Genomic DNA, 23,580 nt, shown 5'->3' with positions numbered 1-23,580 from the left:
GTTGGAAGTTGATTTTTTTTCAACATATTCACCATATGTTTTCTCGTTATGTTAGCTCATTTGGCTGCTGACTTTAAAAATATAAAGCAATATTGCATGACATATTATATCTTTGTGATTTATGCAAGCTGTCAAATATAGTACTGTTGAAAAAGAAGGAATATTACCATCCAAAAACCTATATTAAGTCAGGGCCATTCCGATTTCTCCATTGATATTGTTTTGCCCATGGACTGGGAGCGTCCACCGTGCACCCCCAACTCATCAACTTCATGGTGATTTTAGGTACCTTTATATCTCCCATTACCGAATCAATTTGTCGCCAAATAATATTTTCTGATTCTTTTTCAGTATAAGTCCATATTTGTAGGCTGGGTCAAATAGCCAAGATTTTTGTGACTCAATTGTTTGAGCGCCTTAGCCTTTCTTGGATAGCATGTGTGAACAAACTAAACAAATTAAGATATCACCATGTAGCCCAATTTCTTAGCTTTACAATAGTACCAGGGAAGTTGCAGTAACATTTAGGGTTTAGTGGTAAAATGAAAAAAATATACCCCTACTTCGCCGAAAAATCGCTTAAATTGTCATATTTTCAATATCAAAACCCCTAGAAAATTTATGCTTCAGTAAAAAATGGCTTATTTCGTATTTTCTGTTTAGTATTATCACAATTTATATTTCCTGGTTTTTTTTGGTGAAATTTGGCGATTTTCGTAGTCAGAATTTATCCCAAAAAATGCAAAAAATGTGTTACTGCAACTTCTTGGTATTATTGTAAAGCTACATGATGATACATACATATGTCAGTTTACTTCGTTCAGTAGAAAGAAGTTCGTAGAATTAAAAAACTTCAAAAATAGATTTTTGCCTCAACGATGTATAAAAAGTAGCCAAAAAAATACAAAAATGCTTCAGTTTATTTTTTGGCGACAAAAAGATTCGCAAAAGGTATAAGGGTACCTGAAAATCATATTTTGGTTGATAAGTGGGGGGTGCACGGGGGTTATCTCAGCCCACGTTATTAGACTAGTCCTTTTGACATTTGCATTGAGTTCATCAGTTCGGTAATTTTGTTTTTAACCTTCTTCTGTTTCTGTTAATTTTTATGAGTAGGACCACACACAAGGAAGACTGGTATTGGTCTATGATCCTTTTCATTTTTAGTTTGTTGTCATGGATGCCATGCAGGTAACCACAAAATGGAAAGTACATTGACTATATATAAGAAATTTAGATTAAATATCAAGTCAAATTGTATTCCCTTTTCATGGGATACGGGTCCGACGAGAACGTTAACAGTTGTTCACATTGAAATTATGCAACATCCAAGCTCCCTCTTTCAAAAAAGCCCTTTTTTCAAATCAAGTCAAACAATGCACGATCATCTATTTAATTCGCCAATATCCGAACTGTTTTCAACTTATTCGTTCACGCCTCGATTTCTTCTTGATAAAAACCAAACAAAACAAAAACAAACAAACAAACAAACAAACAAACAAACGTTAAAACCCTTAACGATAACAGGAAAAAACTCAGAAAGGCACACATGAATGCCAAGTTTAAACCGGAATAATGGACTGGTTATTTAAAATACATATAAAATCCGAGATGACATTTTATGTCTAGAAAAAGTCTTACAAAAAAACCCTAAAATTCGCATCAAAGTGATGTTTGGGCTTATCAGTATCATTTGACTACACAAAACCTGTGACCAATTAAACTGTCAAGGCAATTATAATTTCTGCTGAATATATATTCTACCCGTTACCATTTTGTAATGACGTAGCATACGATGTTGGTGTCATTTTTGGAAAACGGTTTCACATATATAAATAAAACCCATTTGTTAAGCCAAAGAAAAAATGAAATAATAAAACCATAGAGGAGGATGAATACATTTTTAAGTATATGAAGAAATCGACTCAACACCATTTGCCTTTTTGAACAATTCGTTCGAATTTCGGACGGTGTACGCGTGAATAAATAAAATATACAAATTTTAGATGTTGTGACATTTTGGTTAGACACAGACAAAATGCTGCACTTAGATACATATTCAACCAAGTACCATTATTTTTAGAATATACTGCCTGCAGCATATATACATGTAAAATTCAAAATTTCATAGTTACTAGTTCACTCAAAGCTACCGAAAAATGCTTTTGATAAAGACTGGGTAGCACGCAACGTGTAGAAAACGTCGGGAAAAAAGACAACGTGACATCACAAAATACGTGCGTATTTATCTACTTTTAGACAATAAACCTCATTATTTTTTGGAATAAACATGACAGTCCTTTAAGCGTAAATATACTTTGGTAAAAATACTATTCGTTGTTATATTTTACAACCGTAAGCAAGAAAGTAGCCAATAGCCAACGTAAAAAAATAAGATTTGTGACATAATTGAAATACGGACAAAAAGTCTTTTAACAAAAAGACTAATTGAACATTTTATATACATTTTCATTGGGGTTATGTAATAAATTGTCAATATAGTTAATAAGAGTCCTGATTAAAAAAAGCTGTTCGCATAACTTTAAAAAAAATGTCTAACATTTTGTCTTCAAATCGATTCCTTTCCATTTTTACAATGTCCACATCAAAGGGGAGACATTTGTGTTATTGTAATACGCTTTGATCTTATCATAACGTCATGAAAAATATGACATCGACTGCAGCAAAATTTGTTCTTTCCAAAAAAGTTTGTTTTATCAAAATACGCTAAGAAACAACTTAGATGTATTAATGAAATGGGAAGCAAGCATTTCTTAATGTTACCCGTCCACATATGAAAATGGACGTTCTTTGATCGAATAATGTTTTCCATCCACAATTAACGGCATCTTTCAAAGATGATTTACGATTGTAATCCTCAAACAACAACCATTTTCGAACATTTTAATAACTATATTGCCTTTGATAACTCCACATTCTAAGAGCAATATTTCGGTTTTCGTAACCAGCCCCGGTTCAATCGAATGTGACACCAACAACATACGTAACGTCAATATCTTTCAAGCTTTATACATACTTGATATTACAGAAGGGGGTATATGATGATTATAAAAAGAAATTGATGAATGATCACAAATATTGAAAAATTATCAGGTGTTGAAAATAGGTGTGGATTAAAGAGGAAAAAGACATACTTTATAATTTTTGCACCGAATTTAGATGTGTGTATTTTTTGCAGAAATTTTAGTTTTGCTATTGAAGCCCTGTAATAATTACATTCATTACATTTCTATAAGTTTTATATACCCAACATTAATTAATAAGTGTTGTTTAACAATCTAGTTTGTCCTCTGCATTTATGATCCAATACAAAAGATTACAACGTGTATCCTCTTTAAAGTCTCATCAAGACATTTTTTTTTAAATTGGGGGGAAGCGGGTTCTGATCCAGAATTAATAAAAGATTCAGGCTATCATGTGCTCATTTTTGCCTGATTTTTTTCTCAATTTACAAAATTTTTCTACAAAAGGGCCCAGTTTCTGGGATTGGGACCATCCCCAGAATTCACCGCCGATACTTATACATAGAGGAAAATTAGTTGTGTTCAAATAATTCATTGAAAGGTTCAAGTGTGTAAAATAATACAATGCGTCACAGGCAGAATTATAATTGACTTGACAGTTTAACTTGCCGCACATCTTATGAAAACACATGATAAGCCCCAACATTATATTGATGCTTATTTTTTGGGGTTTAATTGTAAGACTCAAAAGCTAAAGAATAGAAAAACTTTTATTCCATAAACCGTATATGTCGAAAAAAATATGTCTCTAGCATGATATTAATATAACTATCACTCTCAAGTTACATGCTACTACTCCAAAGTCACTTGAGAAAATTCCATACACTTCGATAATCTCTTGAAAATCGCTCAGGAGGAGATATTACCACAGATAAGTGGCGATACGAAATAGGAGTCGTTCGGAAAAGTGATGGTATTTTAACTATCAGCATATGAGTATGTACCCTCTTGTTATGCATAGATACTGTATTTGCATATTTAAACGATTATGTTAATAAATTTTTACCTTTCACAGCTCATCAGCTCGTAGATGATAATCGCGTTTTGCTGATTGTTCAATTTTTGCACAGTCTGTGGAATTAAAAATGCCTGTCATGGTCTGCCTCAGTAGAGCGGAGTAAAGAAATCAAGCACATGATAAATATCAGAGTATCAGGTAAAAGAATTGGATAATAGGCCTTTCAAATCTTCAAGCACAGAGAGTGGATTACCCTTTTTTTAAGGAAACAATAACTGACAGCCTGTCCGATTGGCAACTTGAACAACTTAAATACTGAACAGGGTATGTTTATTTGCTATGTTTATTTCTAATTTGTACATAAATATAAGTTTTTAAATAAAATAATTTTTCATGGCTCTCAGTTTCAATGTTTATTTACTTATTGTAAATCCTTTAGAACCAAACTTTATTCTATACCTCTCACTCTACTACACTCCCTTTACAAAACAAGTCTTGACACTCCTGTTTCTGACCCCACGTCATCATTATACAGACTTGTTGCCATCATTTTGGATATTGGCTTCAACAGATTCTTTAAACCAGTTTGTGTGAAAAGTCAAGATGAAGAAAAACGATCATTTCTTCCACTACCGTTTGTCAACAAAGGTATAGATGCAATTAATTTGGCTAACATCCTCCATCACAAAAACGTTACCAACAAAATTCCCCCATATTTCAAAGACAAATCCATACCAATTATTTCATATTCCTATACTTCTCCCATTGCATCCAAAACTTTCAATTATAAAAGGCTATTGCAGAACCTCGAGATTGAGGACTTCAAGGCTAAACCACCTGACTGTTCTTGCAAAACCTCTCCATTCAAATATGATCACGTCGTTACGGGAGATTTAACCATTATCGAAAACGAATCTCTGCGTAATATCCTTTCTAAAGGTCCCAAGTACCTTGAATCACGCTCCTTGAAATGGAATTATAACTTTAAAGTTCTTATGGATGCCGTCGAGGACTATGCAAGAAAATGGATAAAACGAGATCAAGAATACATTGATTCTTTGTCAGAGTGGTTAAAGGCCGTGAGGTGTTTATTTTTGAAACGAATGAAAGTTTTAAGTAGGTCAATGAGTGCCAAGGCTACATCAGTTTTCAAAGACCCCGATGTAGCAAAAACATTGTCTACTATACATGACAAATATGTTGTCGTATCAGCAGACAAAGCCCAAAACAACAATGTTTTTGTCTGCAAAACGTTTTATATCCAATGTTTATTATCAGACGTAGAAAATAATAGCAGTGATAAGACCTATACCGCTACCACTCACTCCAAAGAAGAGATTGTGGAAACCCATAAATCTGTGCTATCCTCTTTTGGTCTCTCTACCAAGGACGATGATTGTGATTTACCGTCTATGTACTGGATTGCTAAACTCCACAAGAATCCATAAAAACAACGTTTCATAGCTGGATCTGCAAAATGTACCACCAAATCTCTTTCAAAACTTTTAACTGCTATACTCACAACTTTCAAAGACAGTCTGCAGTCCTACCACAACACTTGTTACTCCTGTAGTGGTATTAATTCAATGTGGATCCTGAAAAATTCGAAAGATCTTTTGGAGACAATCAGTTCAAAACTATTATCTGAATATACCAGCATTAAAACGTATGATTTTTCAACACTGTATACTTCTATTCCCCATACTCAGTTAAAATCCCGACTTAAAAACATTATACATCGTTGTTTTTCCAAAAAAAGATGGTACACCTAGATACAAACATATAGTTCTTGGTAGAGATTCCTCATACTTTGTACGAAATAATTCCAAATCATCTTCCAAATATACAGAGGAAGATGTTTACAAAATGCTGGAATTTTTAATCGACAACATATTTGTCCAGTGTGGTGGACGTGTTTTTCAACATACGGTCGGCATTCCAATGGGAACAAATTGTGCTCCTTTACTTGCTGACCTATTCCTTCACTCTTATGAGGCTGACTTTATAGCTGATCTGAACAGAAAGAAAGAATATCGTTTGGCTAGATCCTTCAATCTCAGTTTCCGTTATATAGATGACGTATTATCTTTAAACAATCCTAATTTCGGGGATTTGATACATCGCATTTACCCAAAAGAACTTGAGATAATGGATGCTACAGACACTGTGAAGTCAGCCTTATATCTGAAGTCAGCCTTATATCTTGACCTATACTTAGAAATCGATGGTAAAGGAAACTATTGACCAAATTTTACGACAAACGTAATGAATTTTCATTCAGAAATGTCAACTTTCCTTTCATCTGTGGCAACATCCCTTCGGCACCTGTGTATGGAGTGTTCATATCACAACTCATACGTTATGCCGAAACTATATAGACTTTTTGTATCGCGCTAGAACAACAAATAGGCTTCTGAAACAGGGTTATGTTGCTACAAGATTGAAGTCATCACTACAGAAGTTTTATGGTCGTCATCATGAACTCGTGGATCGTTATGGTGTATCCATCTGCACCATGAAAACTGATTTATTCAACGGGTCATAGTTTTCCTTTCCTCGTTTGTATACCCCGGACTTGACTTTTTATGAGCAACTCGGCGGGTGTTTCTAGAACGGTGCACCTGGTCCATGCTCCCAGTTTTTAGTGGAGTCCGAGTTGCTTATTTGCTTTTGTTACTTTGTATGTATGATTTTAGTTACTTTATGTTCTTTGTTGTGTGTGTCTGTTTTCCGTGTCTGGTCTTTGTCCCTGGAGTACATTCTTTTGATTACCACTATGACTTTTGTTCCCTTGATTACCCTATACAAGTCAGTGTCCAAATCTTATTATCATTCTGATGTTTGTTAAAAGTTTATAAAACGTTACAATAAGAACAATATGAATATGAAATATTTGGCAAAAGTATAAACACAAAGATGAAATATAGATCTTTTGAGAACTATTAAAGGTGACATAACGCCTGAAGCAAATCATTGGTTCATTACACACATCATAAACGTCTTATTACAATATTTCTATTATACACCTTCTACTCTTGTCGTCCATAAAATGGAAAATTTGTATATCGCAGTTTGATTCAGTCAACTGGATATTGATTCAACAAATTCGTTGGTCTTTTCAATTTGATCCATAATGGTATTATATTACATAGTATCTTCACTTTGAAAATGGAAGTAGGAAAGCAACAAAACACTGAAATGGACAAAACTGTGATTATAGACGGGACAGATACGGTACCCATCAAAAGAAGATTAGGGTACTTTAGTGGTGTGGCTTTAATTGTTGGATCCATCATCGGTATGTTTTTGTCACAATATTGCAATATTTATATGATATAACATCAATCTAATTAAAATCAAATCTTTAATTACGCTACACTCCATGTCAGATCGTGTATTTTAATCAGATTGATATAACATGTACTTGTTACACAAACTTGTTAATCACATTACTATGGATGTCAAATATAAAACACACCACGATTGACTAGAATAAATTTAAGCTAGTCACAAAGCTGTGCGACTCTTAATTTAAATCAAAAGTGACCTTCAGAATTTGAAAGATATTATACTTTATCCTTAACCTAGCTCATGCTTATGCATATCAGAATTCGAAAGAGTTCAATGTAATATGAAAACTTCCTAAGCTGTTACCATATCACGTGTCAAAATTATTTAATAATTGTTTTTCGCCTCATCTGTTCTTCATCATGTGTGTTTTGACTCCCTGGTTTTCTCTTGCCTGGTCTTTTCAATTTGATCCATAATGGTATTATATTACATAATATCTTCATTTTGAAAATGGAAGTAAGAAAGCAACAAAACACTGAGATAGAAAAAACTGTGATTATAGACGGGACAGATAAGGTACCCATCAAAAGATTAGGGTACTTTAGTGGTGTGGCTTTAATAGTTGGATCCATCATCGGTACGTTTTTGTCACAATATTGCAATATCTATATGATATAACACCAATCTCATCTGTTCTTCATCATGTGTATTTTGTCTCCCTGGTTTTCTCTTGCCTGTTGGTGTCAATCTAAATGCTCTCCTTTGCGTGTCTGATTATTCCATTTCTATAACAAGCTCTTTGCACTCCATCCCCGTCACTTCTTTATTTTCTATATTAATATTCTTGATTCCTGCTTTGTCTATGACTTCAATGTTAGATATGCTATCTACTATATCCTATCCCCCCCCGATCATTATTTGTCTTAACAATTTTTCAATTTCATATTTTGTACGTGTGCAGAGCAGTTGAACGAGTTTCATTTAGGGCAAAGAGTTATTACTTGTTTCTTCCGTAAAATGTTGCATTTTTTGGCATACTATTTATTGCCATTGCGAATAACTCCATCATTTCCAACAACTGACATGACTTGATGTTGTAAAATAATTGATCGCCTGATACTTCACCAATTCCCCTGTTTTGTTTGGATTATACGGATAGGAAATTGCCCATTATAGAGAAAATACAATGTTCTATGAGAGTATCCCTCAGTCGATCTTGTATTATTCTGCTCAAAATCTTGCTTTGAATAGGAAAAGGATCGATACCTCTCAGGTTGTTGCAGTCTGATAGTTCACCTGTTTTAGTAATTGCTGGATTGGCTTCCTCTTTTGATATTTTTTTTATATTTCCCATGTATTTGGTTCTAATCTTCCTGATGAGAGGTCAACACCGAAATTTGCAATTATTATATGATTGTTATCTGTTACTTCATCCATCAATATTGATATTATGGGGTTAGGTATCAGTCTTAACGTGTTTAGTCTATAAATGACAGTTAACGGCATAAGGTGCAATAACTGCAAAGTCCCCGTAAACTATATGCAATTTTATTCAGTTATATATGGTAAAAATGCATTTGTACAGCTGAAAAGCTAGGAGCAGACTCCTGAATTATACTAGACAGACCTATTCTATAATTCTGACAAGTTGTAAAACATGTCGAAATGAAAGGTTTTACATAATTTAGTGATGATTAGATTCTTGGCGAATATACTTGATCTACGGAGAAAAAAAATAAACAGTCCAGCACTTAAAATTCATTAAAAATAATGGGCTATTTCTGTTTAAATTTTAAAAACGGGGTGCGGCAGTCCGTTTTCTCTCGGTAACATTCATTTTTATTAATGTTTTTCAATTTCTATTATTTCATGATTTTTTTTTCTTTTGCTGACATCTGTCACTTTAACCATATCGTTCTTTTTATTGTTTCTGTAACCTAGACAACCTTGCTATCTCTGGAGACTGTACACCATTTGTGCCCTTCTCTTCACCAGTATGTGTCTTTCTTCTAAGTATTACTATTTTGTATTTTAATTGAAGATATCTCTGCACTGACCCGGAAGGTAAAGGGCCGGTAAATTAGTATATTAAGCACTATGTTCAATGTTTTTTTAGTATTGATCTTCCCCAAATTCCTTAAATTGTAGAAAAAAGCATTTTATTGTGACGGAAACAAGCTATAGGTTTTCAAATGACACACATACGTGACGGTGTTCAGGCAATGAAAATAAAAACATGAAAGTTATCTAGGCACTTATCCATTAAATTTTAAATCTACACCAACAAATATGTAACGGATTAAGCTTTCTTAGCACGTGTGAAAACACGTGTTCATTTTTCAAAAGTATTAGACAACATATGATAATTGATTACTCAAAAAATCAAACAGACTAGATTCTAAATCAGATTATCGTATTTTGATTTGAACATTGTAGAGTCGGTGAAAATTTAACTCTTAATTTAAGGAGGCTCCATCTTTAAGAAGCCCGACTTTAATTTTCTTCATTTGGATATATGTTGAACAACTTTTTATCCTTATTACAAAAACAAGTGAGGGTCAAACATTTTGAATTTAGTTCTAAAAATGAATTCCTATTTCTCCTTAATTGTGTAGTATATATGCAGAATATATGCAAGTTTAAAAAATTCTCAAACGCCTTTATTGTTGTTATTTACTGAGCATACGCTACTTTTGAAAGGTAAATGAAAAAATATATCCTACAAATTAATTTAGTAAAATTAAAATTTTTTGCGCTATTGGGGCCCATTTTTGTCCACAAAGATGTCCAAAAATTAATACATACATTAATATTTGTACAAAACACCGAATTGATTTTTTTCTAATAAACAAGTGTGGACACAGACTAGTATTACCCGAGGGGCAAGTATGGAAGCAGACTGGTATTGCCCGAGTAGCAAATTTGAACACACATACGTTTTGTCTTGAAAGTATTTTAACTTACATGCACATATGTGTACAATTGCATAATGAAATGAACCCAGAAAAGGAGATTATTACAACCTCATTTCTAATTCCTAAACTATTTCTCCACTCATTATGCTAAATCTCAAATGTTGAAAATCAAAGTTTACCATTTCCAATCATGCCAAAGGAGAAATAATACTTAGGGAGAATTTTGAGTAATACAAATACATGCACAAATATAAAGAAACCTGAAAAATAATCAGCAGGTTTGTGAAGTTTGAATTTTGTTCGTTTTTATACATGTATTTAAGTGTTTTGATTTCAAAAGCCAGTTAACCCTTTATGTACTTTTGTACATGTACATGTATAAAACATACTTGATTTAACAAATGTAGACTAGACGGACTCGTCGTACGTGTACAATTCATAAACTATTTACACACAATAACATGTACATAAAGCCATAATGTGATGTTTTCTATAAATCGGAAATAAACAAAAATGGTAATTAAATCCTAAGTATTGTAAAAGCTTTTATATGGTAAACATATGAATAAAAAGTAATATATACAAGTACAATGTTTAAGTATGAAGTTAACTTTACTTAATTTGCACGAAGTCATAAAAAATGGTTAAATTAAAAATCATAAGATTAAGAGTTGTCAGTACATGCAGTCTGACATATACATATACAGCAAAATTAAAAATCGTTGGAGCTCCTAGGGAATGTACTTACATGTACATTGTACTTATACGTGTACATAATGGTCAGCTAATTGGACTATCCCAACTTAACACATTCCTCAATGCCATGTGTTTGCAACAAAACGTGGAAAAGTTCATATACATGATATACGCGTAGGTGCATGGAACATAGACTCCTAAAAGATATGTAAAAGGAAAGTCCTATTTAACCTTGAATCCAAGTTTTCCTCTAGCAAAATGTGAAGAAATATGGACCCATATTCAACTTGTGTTCATAATAAAATGCAATTGAAATAATCTACTTACCTCCTGGACTGTTTTATGCGCATTTTTCCATAGAAATTTGATTTCAGAATTGCTTTTGGCCCCGTGCAGGTCCGGGTGTTAAAAGAATAGGCCTGCAGCAGCGCTAAGCTTGTCGTAAAAGGCGACTAAATAGTGCTCAGAACCCTAGCCGGGGGCTATGGCGCTTTGCCCACAGAGCATCTGGGATGTGTGCCCCAGGTGGTGGAATTGGGTACCCCTTGCGTGTTGCATGCTGGGGTTGTCAGGCTATTATACGGAAAACCTGACCGCAAACCACGTTAAAGAACCTTACTGTGGTATTCTCCCGGAGTAAGAACCATAGAGCTCCGCCACAGGAGGCTAAATTGCCCGACCCTACCCACCTCTCCCTATTTCCAGTGGCAATCAAAATTTGTCGACCCTATTGTCCTTGTTTCCCATCCCTTTTTCATTTTATCATCGTTTCATGTTCATTTTGTCATCAATTTCATGTTCATCGTCTGAATAAAGCTGAAATATTGCTGCTCGGACGTTAAACCCCAACAAACAAACAAACAAACAAACAGAATTGCTTTTGAAAACCCAAAACTCGAACTTCATATTATTTGTATATATATTGATTACTCCTACAATGAAAGAGGTTGGAATTCCGTTCCTCCATACTCCAACCAAAGTAGAAAATAGCTTGCCAGACAACCTCTCGCACTGCTGGGGTAATAAATAAACCATCTGTTTAGGCCTAAAAACATTTTCTGGTCACCCTACCGACCCTCCTTCAGACCATCTACCCAAAAGTTTTTATTTGTGATTTAAAAAAAATAATTAAAACATCCGCCGATTTTCTTCTTCGAAAAAAGAGGAAAATAAAGCCAATGAAAGATGTTTTTTCTATCCTAGAAGGAAAAACAAAGAGAAATACTGGTTGTTTATAATTAGAATCGATTGTAAACACACATGCCGTGAGTGTGCTCTTGGTCGTGGATAATCCTTTTTGGGATTCGGCATTTGAGATATTTTTTTTTTGACCACCACCGTCAAAACAAAAAAAAATATCTCAAGCTCCGAATCCCAATAGGGATTAGGCCGTGGACTAAGTCTATTACATGTTTAGTCTCTGCATATTTCGTTTTCATTGTATTCTGAGTTTGGTGTCTCTATGACTTATTACATTTCAAAAATTTTAAATAAAAATGGTGATCGGAAATATAACATTATTTTTTCGGCCTTGGAGAGTTTTCATTAATTGACTGGTATGCTCCAATAAGTTGACTTACCTATCTGTCTTACATGAAATGTGATCAGCGTGCAGATCACAAATTGGATCACTAGGTCACGGATCAACTTTAAATTACGTGATAATGCATAAAAATGAATTTAATGAATGAACGTGGTCACATGCCAACTAATTTTCCGGAATACACCATGACCCATATTCACGGGTATGACTATGCCCTGGGACTGTGTTAACGCTTCGATGCTTTACACCGTCCGTGAGAAACCCCCAATAATAGCCAAGGGCGTTAAGAAACCCCTCAGTCCGTCATGTATTACAAATACCACATATGAGTGCAAACCGGGTCTATCAGTATTGAGTATATATGTTTACACGAGAACGAATATTAAACCAAGTATATGAACAGTCAGCTGATGGTCAGCGTCAGTCGTATCGTGCAAAAGCTTGGCTAACACTGTGTTACGAAAGATTTTTTTGGATTTTAGTGCTTTCTATCCACAAAGATAGTTGAATTATCTCCTGGAAGCAACGATGTCCTAGCTTTATAATGCACGAAATACGGAAAGTGTTATCTTTTAACTTTATTGTTATGGTGTTATTTAACTATTGAACTACCAGTAATATGTTTTACAGACACCAAATAGAAATATTTTTAAAAGAGAAAAGTGGGATCATCAAGATATTTACAGAGCTATACGGACATTTTTCAGACAACCCCTTTTTTCCTAAGTTTGAATATTGGGTCATTAAAATCGATGGATTGCAATAAAAATTTGAATAAGGTTACCTTATTTGCATTTTAATACTACGTAGCAAAAAAAGAAATCAATAGCACTTGAAATATAGTTATATTTGTGATATTTGATCGTTAAGCTTTTCTTGTAATGGGAGTGATACTTTTCTTGTACTTTGTTCACAATTCGCCACATTACCATGATGAATTTACAAAATGAATTTGAAATAGTTTTCAGATTCCCTGAAATGGGAAAATTAGAAATTTCGAAATTACACTAAAGAGGGTGCCATCTTAATTGGAAGTGACTTGATCTCATTTCTCTCGCCGATTCGATTTTTTACCTTCCAGAAGTAAAGTTCTCTTTAGATCTCATTAAAATTGATACAAATAAAATTTATGTAAAAAAAATCGTTAACAATTTTAGTATTTAAGTGCCAGTGCCAGTAAGAATCAGGCATTAGGTGAAACATGGTATGAAAAAATCATTTTGATAGTATAATTTGACTATTTGTACAATCAGAATCAAGGAAAACTGACAAGATTTTCCATATCATGCTGGCCCATTGAGTTACAATTTCATTAAAATGCACCGAAAATGAACATTTCAAGGACAGATAATTCTGTCAAAAACTTAATTTTTTTAAGAATCTTTAAAAAAAAATTCTGCGCAAAGCCAGTGATGCAAAGATCAAATAATGGTCTTTTCAAATAGAAAAAGTATCCTTACGTGATATTACATTGTCAAATCGATAGGATTTTGACATGCATGTTTCTAATTTTTCCCATTTTGCCTGATTCTTACAAACACTTACAAATAAAACTGAATTGTTATTCCTAAAAATGTGGAAAAGAAGGGCTTCAGTTATGTCTCACTAAATCTGGAACAGGTTCTGGAATATTTGTTTCGCCGAAGGGTATCCTTGCCCATACCGGATCCGTTGGCGCCAGTTTAGTGGTTTGGTGTGTATGTGGCTTCATATCTATGCTAGGTAAGAGACAATGTTATAATCCAACGATATAAAATAAAATAGAAGCTGTTTTAAGGAGTTAAATATAAATTGTTTTTAACATGATAAAATCTATATGACTCGACATATTATGGAAAGGAGATATTATTTTTATTGATAATTTATTTTAACTTGTACAAATAAGTGTGATTGTAAACAAAAGTTAAAGTAGGATAGTCGGTAACAAATATAAAGACTGAGACTGATTGGCAAGAAAGACTAAGTAGAAAGGAAAGAAAAAAAACACTTCGAGGAAATATTGATATACTAGAAAATGCATTTTCGATCTTTGAATTCATACATTGTGGTTAACGTTTTATTAGAACGCTGTTCCAATTTATGAATATGCAAATAAGTTTGGTTAGCTGAAAATCAACGAAATATAGAAAATTGTGGAATGAAATGTTAATGCATACGCAGTGGTTCTAAATTATCCTTTGATTCAAAACAGAAATATCTAATGTCTTTTTTTATCAAAATATCATGTATGGATTCAGCTATCACTTTATGAAATCAATTTCAGCTGCACTAGTATTTGCTGAGCTTGGCACACTCATTCCCAAGTCGGGAGGAGATTTTACCTACATATTAACTGTATTTGGGAGGTTTCCTGCTTTTATGTTCCTCTGGTCTCAGCTTCTTGCAGGATCATCATCACAAATCATTCTCGGACTTACGGTTGCAGAATACATGTCTAAGGCAATCTTTGATGATTGTGGACCAACATTCATATTTAAACAACTGGTAGCTGCAGCTGTCATAAGTAGGAATTATTTTTTTCATTTAAAAAGAAATGCTAAATGAGTTTAAGAACATATTGTTCGAAAATTCAAATATATATTTGAAATATATATTTGAATTTGTATAAAAGCAAAGCAAAGCAAAAGGACTTTAAAGGACCGTGATATCTTTGTTTTGCAGCTTATCAAAAAGTAGTCGTTCTTCAATTGTATGTCTACAATATGATAAATTAAACTAAAACTACTGTCACGCAAAGGGAAAAAAGACTATGTAACCGTTGAGTAAGCTTTACCTGAGGTGAAACAAGGAGAAATCTTTAGACAAAGCAATGCCGAGAACATCAAGATGAAAAAAGAAGACGAGGAACAAAGGAATTGAAGCGTACAGCATGAACTCGATACATGTTAATTATCTTTTACTGCGTAACCACAAAAGCATAAGTCTTCTTGATCAAGTACCCAAAGAAGGTCAAGAAAATACACTAAGACACATCATTTTGTTACCAAAGGGAAACATATCTTATTTCTGCATATTCCGCATTGGTCTAGGTGCGAACCTTAAAAGTTTGATATTCAGAAAATATGATAAATTCGCTATAACGTTCCATGTAATTATAAACATATTTCTGCCTTATATTTTAGCAACCTCTGGAGTATCCAACTGTATTAGTGTGGGAATAGGAAAGGGTACACAGGTTATATTCACTACAATAAAGTTCCTCGGATTAACAGTGATTGTGATAGGCGGATTTGTGGTGCTTGGAAAAGGTCATGTTTCTCATTTAGTGTTAACTGATGAACAAATGAACTTTTTTATTGGTTAAACTGTAAAAACACTAGCAAACAAGCAAACATTAACATGGTACTTTCATAAATATGTCCATACAACTAACGCAAACTTTACTGAAGTATTTGTACAATCATAAACATAGAACTATAAAAGTGCATTAGTACATTATGTAATAATTTAGGTACATACGGGCGGCTTTCAACAGGATTTGATGGCACCATAGAAGATCCTTTAGTCTGGGTAACAGCCTTTTACAGCGGAATGTGGGCTTATGGTGGCTGGTAAGTACACATGCAATTTTATGCATGCATGTCTTTTATAAAAGAAAATATAGAAACCTTAACAAGTATATTTGTATAAGAACAGAATAAGCAGGGTTCTCAAGACACTAGTATACAAATCTTAAATATACTGAAACACAAATAAAACAAATAGAGAATTAAATAGCCAAAGCCGAATGCTTGTATCGCTCAGATGCCCCTGTATAATCAGTATCCTGTTTTTAATCATCGACCCAACTGATAAGATATTGTCAGTATTCTTTGTAAAAATATTGTTATCCACGACTACCGGTGTGGTCCAGATGCCCTGTTATTCGCAATTGAATTGTTATCCCCCAGTGTGTATGCTCTGGTATGATCCGTATCCTCTTTCTTTCTCGAAACAACCATTGACTGGTTATGAATGGGAGTGTATCAATATATCAATAACTTCAAAGACATTCTTCTTGTGAAGTTGGAAAAAAACAATAGCGGTTAACAAATTCATGATACACGATAGCTACCCTAGAACGATTTGAAAATTAATAAGTTCAATTATTTTTTTTTTCAAACACATCAAAGCTCAAGCGTTAATTTGCATTAGCTCACCATCTACTTTATAATAAAACTTCAAAATTAGTTGCACGATACATGTAATTTATAATAGGTAATTATTTCAGATATTTGCTTCAGATTTTTATATTGATTTTATAGGTCAAATTTAAATTTTGTGATTGAAGAAGTACAAAATCCCAAAAGGTATGCATTAAAATTGAACATAACTGCACACTGATACAAGGCTTGTACTTAAACTATATTTATTTTTACCAGAGGAAAGACACATTCCAGTGTGTTTCCGAAGTACTAGACTACATTAAAAATGATATGCTCGGCAATTTTGACTATTTTTCTAGTTTTTGGTTAAAACAACTCAGAAATGAAATCATCATGTCAACATAATGAATTCTTTCTCATTTTGATCGTTTGATATTTTTATTATTTTAAGCTAAAATCAAATCGAGTAAAACTAAGTAAAAGAAACAAAAAACAAAAAAATAAAAACAAACAATTTTTATTCACTTATTTCTATTATCAATACGTTCATTCGCTAAAGGACTTTCAAAAATTTACAAATAACTTTGGCACAAAAAGAAAAAGGAATCATTTTAAAGATAAAATCTGCACATGACAAAAAAAATCAACTTTTGCAAACATTTTCTTAATCAATGGAATTTTTGTCATCTTTCTAGATGTGAACTTGGCACTGTATATGGTAAACTATTATTGTCTCATACTTAATCCCTAGACAAGAATATTTCATTTATATCCTTGGCTCTCTTGATTCCTCTTTTGTTCTCTTTGGTATGATGATGCGGGAAAAGTACCGATTAAATCTATTTTGATAAAACAAAATGCATCCTCTTTATTTTCTGTCAGTCAAATTTCATTATCTTGAATATTCCCTTTAATTCGGAGAGAAACTAATTTGATATATTGTTTTTATTTCCAGGAACCTCCCCTTGTGCATCATAACATCAATGGTACTAGTCACAATAATCTACCTGTTGGTCAACATATCCTACCTTTCTGTGCTTACTAAAGAAGAATTCCTGTCTTCATGGGCTACTGGAGTCGTACGTGATGCATTCGTTATCTCTTCATTTTGTTGTTGCTGGATAAGATAAACTTTTATATAAAAAAAATGGCTAGATTCACAATAAGTATCAGCATAGTTTTTTGACAGATCCTAAATAACACTATTTGCATTGAGGCATGTGAGGATTCATGTCGCCAAAATAAGTTATTTTTACTTTTGTTTGGACGTCTTGAACGTTTGATCACTTATGGCTATTTCAGATATTAGCACATCGTAAAAGGACAAAAATAAATACATAGCAAAATTACATGTCTGATAAATATAAAGCGTCGTTTTTTAATTTATATTTTGTTCTTTGGATTGTAATTTTGGTGTTTCCGGTGTTATCTTTCAAAACATTTCCCCTTGGTTTGTACCTTCCGTAATACTACCTGAACGAAGTTTTATTATCTTTTAGACTTGGGTGCAATATGTGATTCCCCAGGCCGTTGTATTGATACCAATAGTTGTTGCATGCTCAGTTTATGGTACATTGAACGGATCCAGTTTTGTTCTTGCAAGGTATTTTTCTACACAGTCTTTATATGAGGATTTAGCAGGCTGTATGTGATAAATTATTTGAATCAGGAAGAAAAAATTCATCTGGCCATTGAATATTTTACGAATTTCAAAAAATGCGATTTCTCTTTATCCGCGTGAAAAGATATGGTCAATTTTCTGCAGTTTATCATTTTCATCTTCTAGTCAATATGGTTTGCTTATTATTATCGATGTTTTCATTAAATTAAAGATTGGTCAAAGGAAAGCAGTTTCATTTTTTTTTGTAATCTACTATCGCGTTATTTATGGTAATATTTAATAGTTATTTTGAATACGTCAAAACAGTGTGAATTAATGAATAAAGCGCACAAATACGAATAACTTTTATTTGAAAAAAATCATTCTGTTATTTTACTCATTTATCACACTTACAGAATATATTTCGCTGGTGCTAGAGAAGGACTTTTCCCAGAAATCCTCTGTTATCTAAATGTACATAACTCTGTCCCTGTACCTGCTATTACCACCTTGGTAACTATAGATTTTAATTATTGATATATATTTCCATTTGTATAAAACTTGCAACTAAGCCGGTAATTAAAAATGCACATGACCTTTTAACCACCGGGTAATTAAATTTCTGCGAGAGTTTTCCTGCTATGTTACATTTCCGAGATTTCTGAAGATTTCATAGGAGAAACCGATTCTCCTCCAATGCTCTCAGAGATTACAGGATTTCTCCACTATCGATAGTTAAATTTTAGATTTAAAAATTAACTGTCTCCGGTGGAGAAATCCTGTCATTCCCTCGAGACTGAAGCAGAATCTATCTGTATTTCATCCCCCGGTAATGCAAATATGATTAATTAAGTCAGCAAGCACTACAGTAGCGATGCAAAAGTAAATGGAATACGATACAAGCAAGTTAAGCATATTCAAATTCAAAAGATACATAAGAGCACAAACTTCCCTCAACATGAGTAAGAATTGTACGAAATGCTCAGCTTGTATTGGTCCAACAAAATTTAACAGAATTGTACAAAACCAACTTATAAAACTCCGAGAGAAAACGGGGTCATAAAATAATATAGGATGACAAGACCACAACAAGTACCTGAGTGTATAAAAAACTGTAAGATTACACATGTTGTAAGACCTCAACCCTCATTAAATCTCTAGTGCAATACCATATGAAAGCATGTGTTTTTTAAAGACCCCGACAATTAAATACGGTAAAAAGTGGCATACACAACATTACCAGAATGTGAAAACAATGATTATATAATGACTAATTTCTTACAGGTTAAATATTTTAACATCATTTTCTTTTTGTTACCCGTTTCTCATCGAGAATGGCGACTATAGACTCAACAGTGTATATGTAATAACTTTTCATTAGTAATATCCTTTCAGTTAGCTCTAGCATTTATTGTGATGATACCTGCTGACCTGAGTAAGATGTTAAATCTTATTGGGTTTATAAGTTGGATATTTGATGGCGGAGTAATGGTCATTCATATCATACTTCATTTTAGAATGAAGGATGAGGAACGACCACTGAAGGTAAAAATGATTCTCATGTGATTTAAAGATATTTTTTTCTTTAAAGAGTAATCTAGGGAACCAAGGTTGTAGAGGTAATCAAATGAATGTAATCCATGGACAAAGGCCAGACATGGAAAACAGACATACACAACAAAGAACATAAAGTAACTAAAATCATACATACAAAGTAACAAAAGTAAATGAGCAACTCGTACTCCACTAAAAACTGGGAGCATGGACCAGGTGCACCGGTAGGGTAAGAGTCCTCTGGTTTTCTAGAAACACCCGCCGAGTTACTCATAAAAAGTCAAGTCCGGGGTAGACGAAAGAGGAAAGGAAACTACAGTAAATACAAGAATATTTTCCACCAAAATTTTGTGATGAAACAGTAAATTATTCTTCCACATACGAATAAAACCGAATACATTTCGAATTCCAGACCTGACGTTTAAAGAATTACGTAAACACCAAATTACTATTATCGAGATTTTTACTAATAATTATTACTACTGATTATTAATAATTGTTTATCTCCTTTGCCATGTCGATTTCAAAAGACATGTATAATGTGATATTTTATTTTTCAGGTTCCAATAATTGCACCAATAATAGTGATATCGTTTGTTTTATACATGTTGATTTCACCTTTTCTAAATCCCGTGAAAATCGAGTTCTGGTATGCATTGGTGTTCCTCCTAACGGGAGCAGTGCTTTATTTTCCTTTTGTGCAGTTCAAATTACGAATTCCAGGACTAGGTACCATTAACTCGTTTTTTTATATTTAGTATATGGTTACAAATATCAAGTATAGATCCATGTGAAACTCTTTTCAATCAAATATTATCAGATGTATGAACCTCGTCGCCTAATACAGAATGTGGATTTTTTTCCAAATCTGAATACTTTGCTTTAAGCAGTTTGGGTTACTTATAGGGCTTTTTTATGAATGGTTCCTTCGTAGATGCATTCGATCAATATTCTAAATTTATAGTTTACCAAACCTGCGTGTGGTTAACATTTTTTTCTCGCAAATAAACCATTCTGTTTTATGAAAGGCAGATATTTCCTCTTGACCATTTAATCTTAATGGTGAAAATCAATAACGTTGATAGAAAAATTTCAAAATAAAAGAATATCATATACATTGGAAGATATGACCATTGTACATAGAGAAAAAAAAGCAAGGTAGAAATAACTCTTCTTTGACAAATGTTTGGGTAAGCTTTTGGGAAAACGGTCGTTCAGAAATGTAACAATATCCTTGAATGTCTTAAAAGCATAGAATGAAAGAGTAATCAAGGGAACCAAGATTCTAGCGGAAATCAAAAGAATGTAATCCAGAGACAAAGACCAGACATGGAAAACAGACAAAAACAACAAAGAACATATAGTTACTAAAATAATACATACAAAGAAATAAAATTAAATGAGCAACTCGAACTCCACTAAAAACTGGTAGCATTGACCAGGTGCACCGGTAGGATAAGAGTCCTCTGCTTTTCTAGAAACAAAAAGAAAATTGTCTCCTAAAGGCGAGACACAATAATTGACTTTCAACCTTATAATTATTGCAGCAACATTTTCTGTTTACATCTAAACATTTATCAAAGCCAAAAAGTTAAAAACTGAATTATTACGATTTTGGCTGAAAGTGATAGACAACTTGAAATCGTCCGAAAACTTTTCTATCAAACTGTCATCAGTAAATTATCAAAAATAAATAGTAAAAGATAATGAGTGATCAGAAATAACATTTACTTGATTTCTAATATTCCATAATAAAGTATAATTTTAAAAAATTTGCTTCTTGCTAATTTCAAAGCAATTTATTCAACAAAATTATTTTATATCAAAGAATTTTAAACCTTTTATTAATCAGACATTTTTCGAACTGAATCTATTATACCATAACGCAATGTTCCGATCTTTGATGATCAGACATAATCCATCGATTATCATTTAGATTTGTAACAGATAAATAATCGGTGATCAGTTAAATCGATTATTTTTTAGTTTAAGTTAAGCTTAATTTCGTTCCTTTTTTGTTCTATATGCAACCATCGAATGCCATCGAATAACAACGATTTAGACATGAATCTTGATATTCGAAACTATTGAATACACCCATCTTTGATGGACATGTCAGGACATACCACTTCATCTGTCTTTCCATCCCTCTTGTTTTCCGCTTGTTCGTCTGCCTGTGAATCATCCAAGCAGCAATATTATCATATTAAACTTCACTTTGGTACAATTAAGCAGTGTGGCTAGCATTTAAGGCTACAGACCACTGATGTCATTTCCCTTTGGCTTCAATGCTGATTTCACTAAGTTCAATATGTTATGAGCTTCTATCTTAAGTTGAACCCGAAGAAGATAATATATTGCATTAATTTGCAAGCATACCACGTGAGGTTTACACTAATCACTCTGAAATATCATAGAATGTTTACTGCCTTGCAGTGCGACGTAACTGAATGAGCCAAAAATAGAACAGAAATCCTCTAATTAGAACTCATATAATATTTAATAAATTAAGTTAAAGTGACCAATTTATTGATAAATTACAGAATATGATTACCTTCTAAAAACAGGATTACTTGTGCATTTTTTCAAAGCGACATAACACAAGTGCACTTAAAGTTTTTGTGAGAATGTATTTGCGTACGTTTTAAATGCTCATTGGTTAAATAAATGGTATGTTAAGCTTATATCGACACCCATAAGAAACTTACATTATATTATACTTAAACGGGGATATAAACTAATAAAACGGAATGATGAATAATTGTCGTAATTTAACTCAAAAAGGCTTTTAAGGATTTTAATCATGTTATGGTAGAATTAAAATTTATTTCTTTCTTGCACAATTTTAATAATAAAATAAATACTGCACATATTAACGATAAAATAAAATATTTGAAAGTTGTATGAACACAACAGATTTGCATGTATAAACTACCCGTGGCTCATCTGAAGAAGAACCAATATTAAACATTCATTGCAACACATCCAAATAATAAAAAGTTTATATGGTTAATGCTTTCATGAAGAAGAGTAATCTGAATGATAATAAAGTGTTGTAAATTTATCTCCAGACTATATGAATTTTTACTTAGATAATTAAATTCTTTAACTGATAGCTTTTCAATTTCAGATATATTCACTAGGTTTGTTCAAACACTTTTGAATGTTGCTCCTCCACAAGAATACATACCAGAAAATCGAAGCTGAAGAAGAGATATTTCAACTTATGTGACTTAATGTTTTAAACAACACTGCATATACTTTTTGTAGCTAAACTTAAACTGATTTGTTGAATTGTGTTGACAGTTATAGGTACGAAGCAAAGCTAACATGGTCTGGTAATTACTGTAACCAACTTTCAAAAGTACACCCCCGCTGAACGGGGGTATACTGTTTTACCTGCGTCCGTAATTTATTCATTCCGCCATTCTGTCCATAACGCATTTTATCCGTACACAACAGATTTCTAAGCTTCTATTGGAGGGAATATTTGATATACTAGTATTGCTTATGCATGATAACTTGTGTCTCTTTCCGGGTTCCTCGCTAATCTACTTTCTACTTCCTGTTTATTGATTGATTAATTTAATACTTGTATGGTTCAAACAGATTTGAGGTGTTCCAAGATATAAAATTTTGCTTGATGACTTGTACCAACTCGTCCCTTTTCTGGTTCTTGTCTCATTTACTTCCTGTTTACTGAGGTGCGGCCCAGTAATTTCTTGTTTATTTCCTTTAAAGTTTACTTATACTAACACATATGTATGTTTTTGCCAATGTATTATCTAATATACTCCTTTTAGAGTTGATTCAAATGTTAAAATGTAAAATTTCTGTTGCGCTTAGAATATACCATTTCCTGATTAATTAAAAATGAATAAACACAAACTTGTG

General features: G+C 32.9%; 1 protein-coding gene across 2 annotated transcripts; it reads left to right on the top strand.

The window, feature by feature from the left end:
• The first annotated feature begins 7,095 nt into the window (after positions 1 to 7,095).
• Positions 7,096 to 23,580, top strand: LOC148621996 (b(0,+)-type amino acid transporter 1-like). Of its 2 annotated transcripts, XM_088574024.1 has the most exons (12): positions 7,096 to 7,300; positions 14,068 to 14,169; positions 14,711 to 14,950; positions 15,570 to 15,695; positions 15,899 to 15,998; positions 16,692 to 16,736; positions 17,488 to 17,611; positions 18,032 to 18,135; positions 18,549 to 18,645; positions 19,528 to 19,677; positions 20,247 to 20,415; positions 22,817 to 23,580. In XM_088574024.1, the coding sequence occupies exons 1-12, from the start codon at positions 7,171 to 7,173 to the stop codon at positions 22,891 to 22,893; spliced, it is 1,464 nt and encodes a 487-aa protein (XP_088430150.1). In that variant the 5' UTR covers positions 7,096 to 7,170; the 3' UTR covers positions 22,894 to 23,580. The 2 variants fall into 2 exon arrangements, with proteins under 2 accessions (XP_088430150.1, XP_088430151.1); XM_088574025.1 differs by lacking the exons at positions 14,068 to 14,169; positions 14,711 to 14,950.

This window comes from Perna viridis, chromosome 3 (assembly GCF_037379345.1).
Source record: "Perna viridis isolate PV_CMFRI_1.1 ecotype Kerala chromosome 3, ASM3737934v1, whole genome shotgun sequence".
Classification (NCBI taxonomy): domain Eukaryota; kingdom Metazoa; phylum Mollusca; class Bivalvia; order Mytilida; family Mytilidae; genus Perna; species Perna viridis.
The sequence above is the reverse complement of the archived record's forward strand: the minus strand, read 5'-3'. Positions and strand labels throughout refer to the sequence as shown.

Excerpts from the sequence above, each read along its gene's own strand:
- LOC148621996 (XM_088574024.1), top strand. The coding sequence starts at position 7,171 with ATGGAAGTAGGAAAGCAACAAAACACTGAAATGGACAAAACTGTGATT. Across the intron at positions 15,999-16,691 it reads ATGTGGGCTTATGGTGGCTG|GTCAAATTTAAATTTTGTGA; the intron begins GTAAGTACACAT and ends TTGATTTTATAG. Across the intron at positions 19,678-20,246 it reads ATGAGGAACGACCACTGAAG|GTTCCAATAATTGCACCAAT; the intron begins GTAAAAATGATT and ends TTTATTTTTCAG.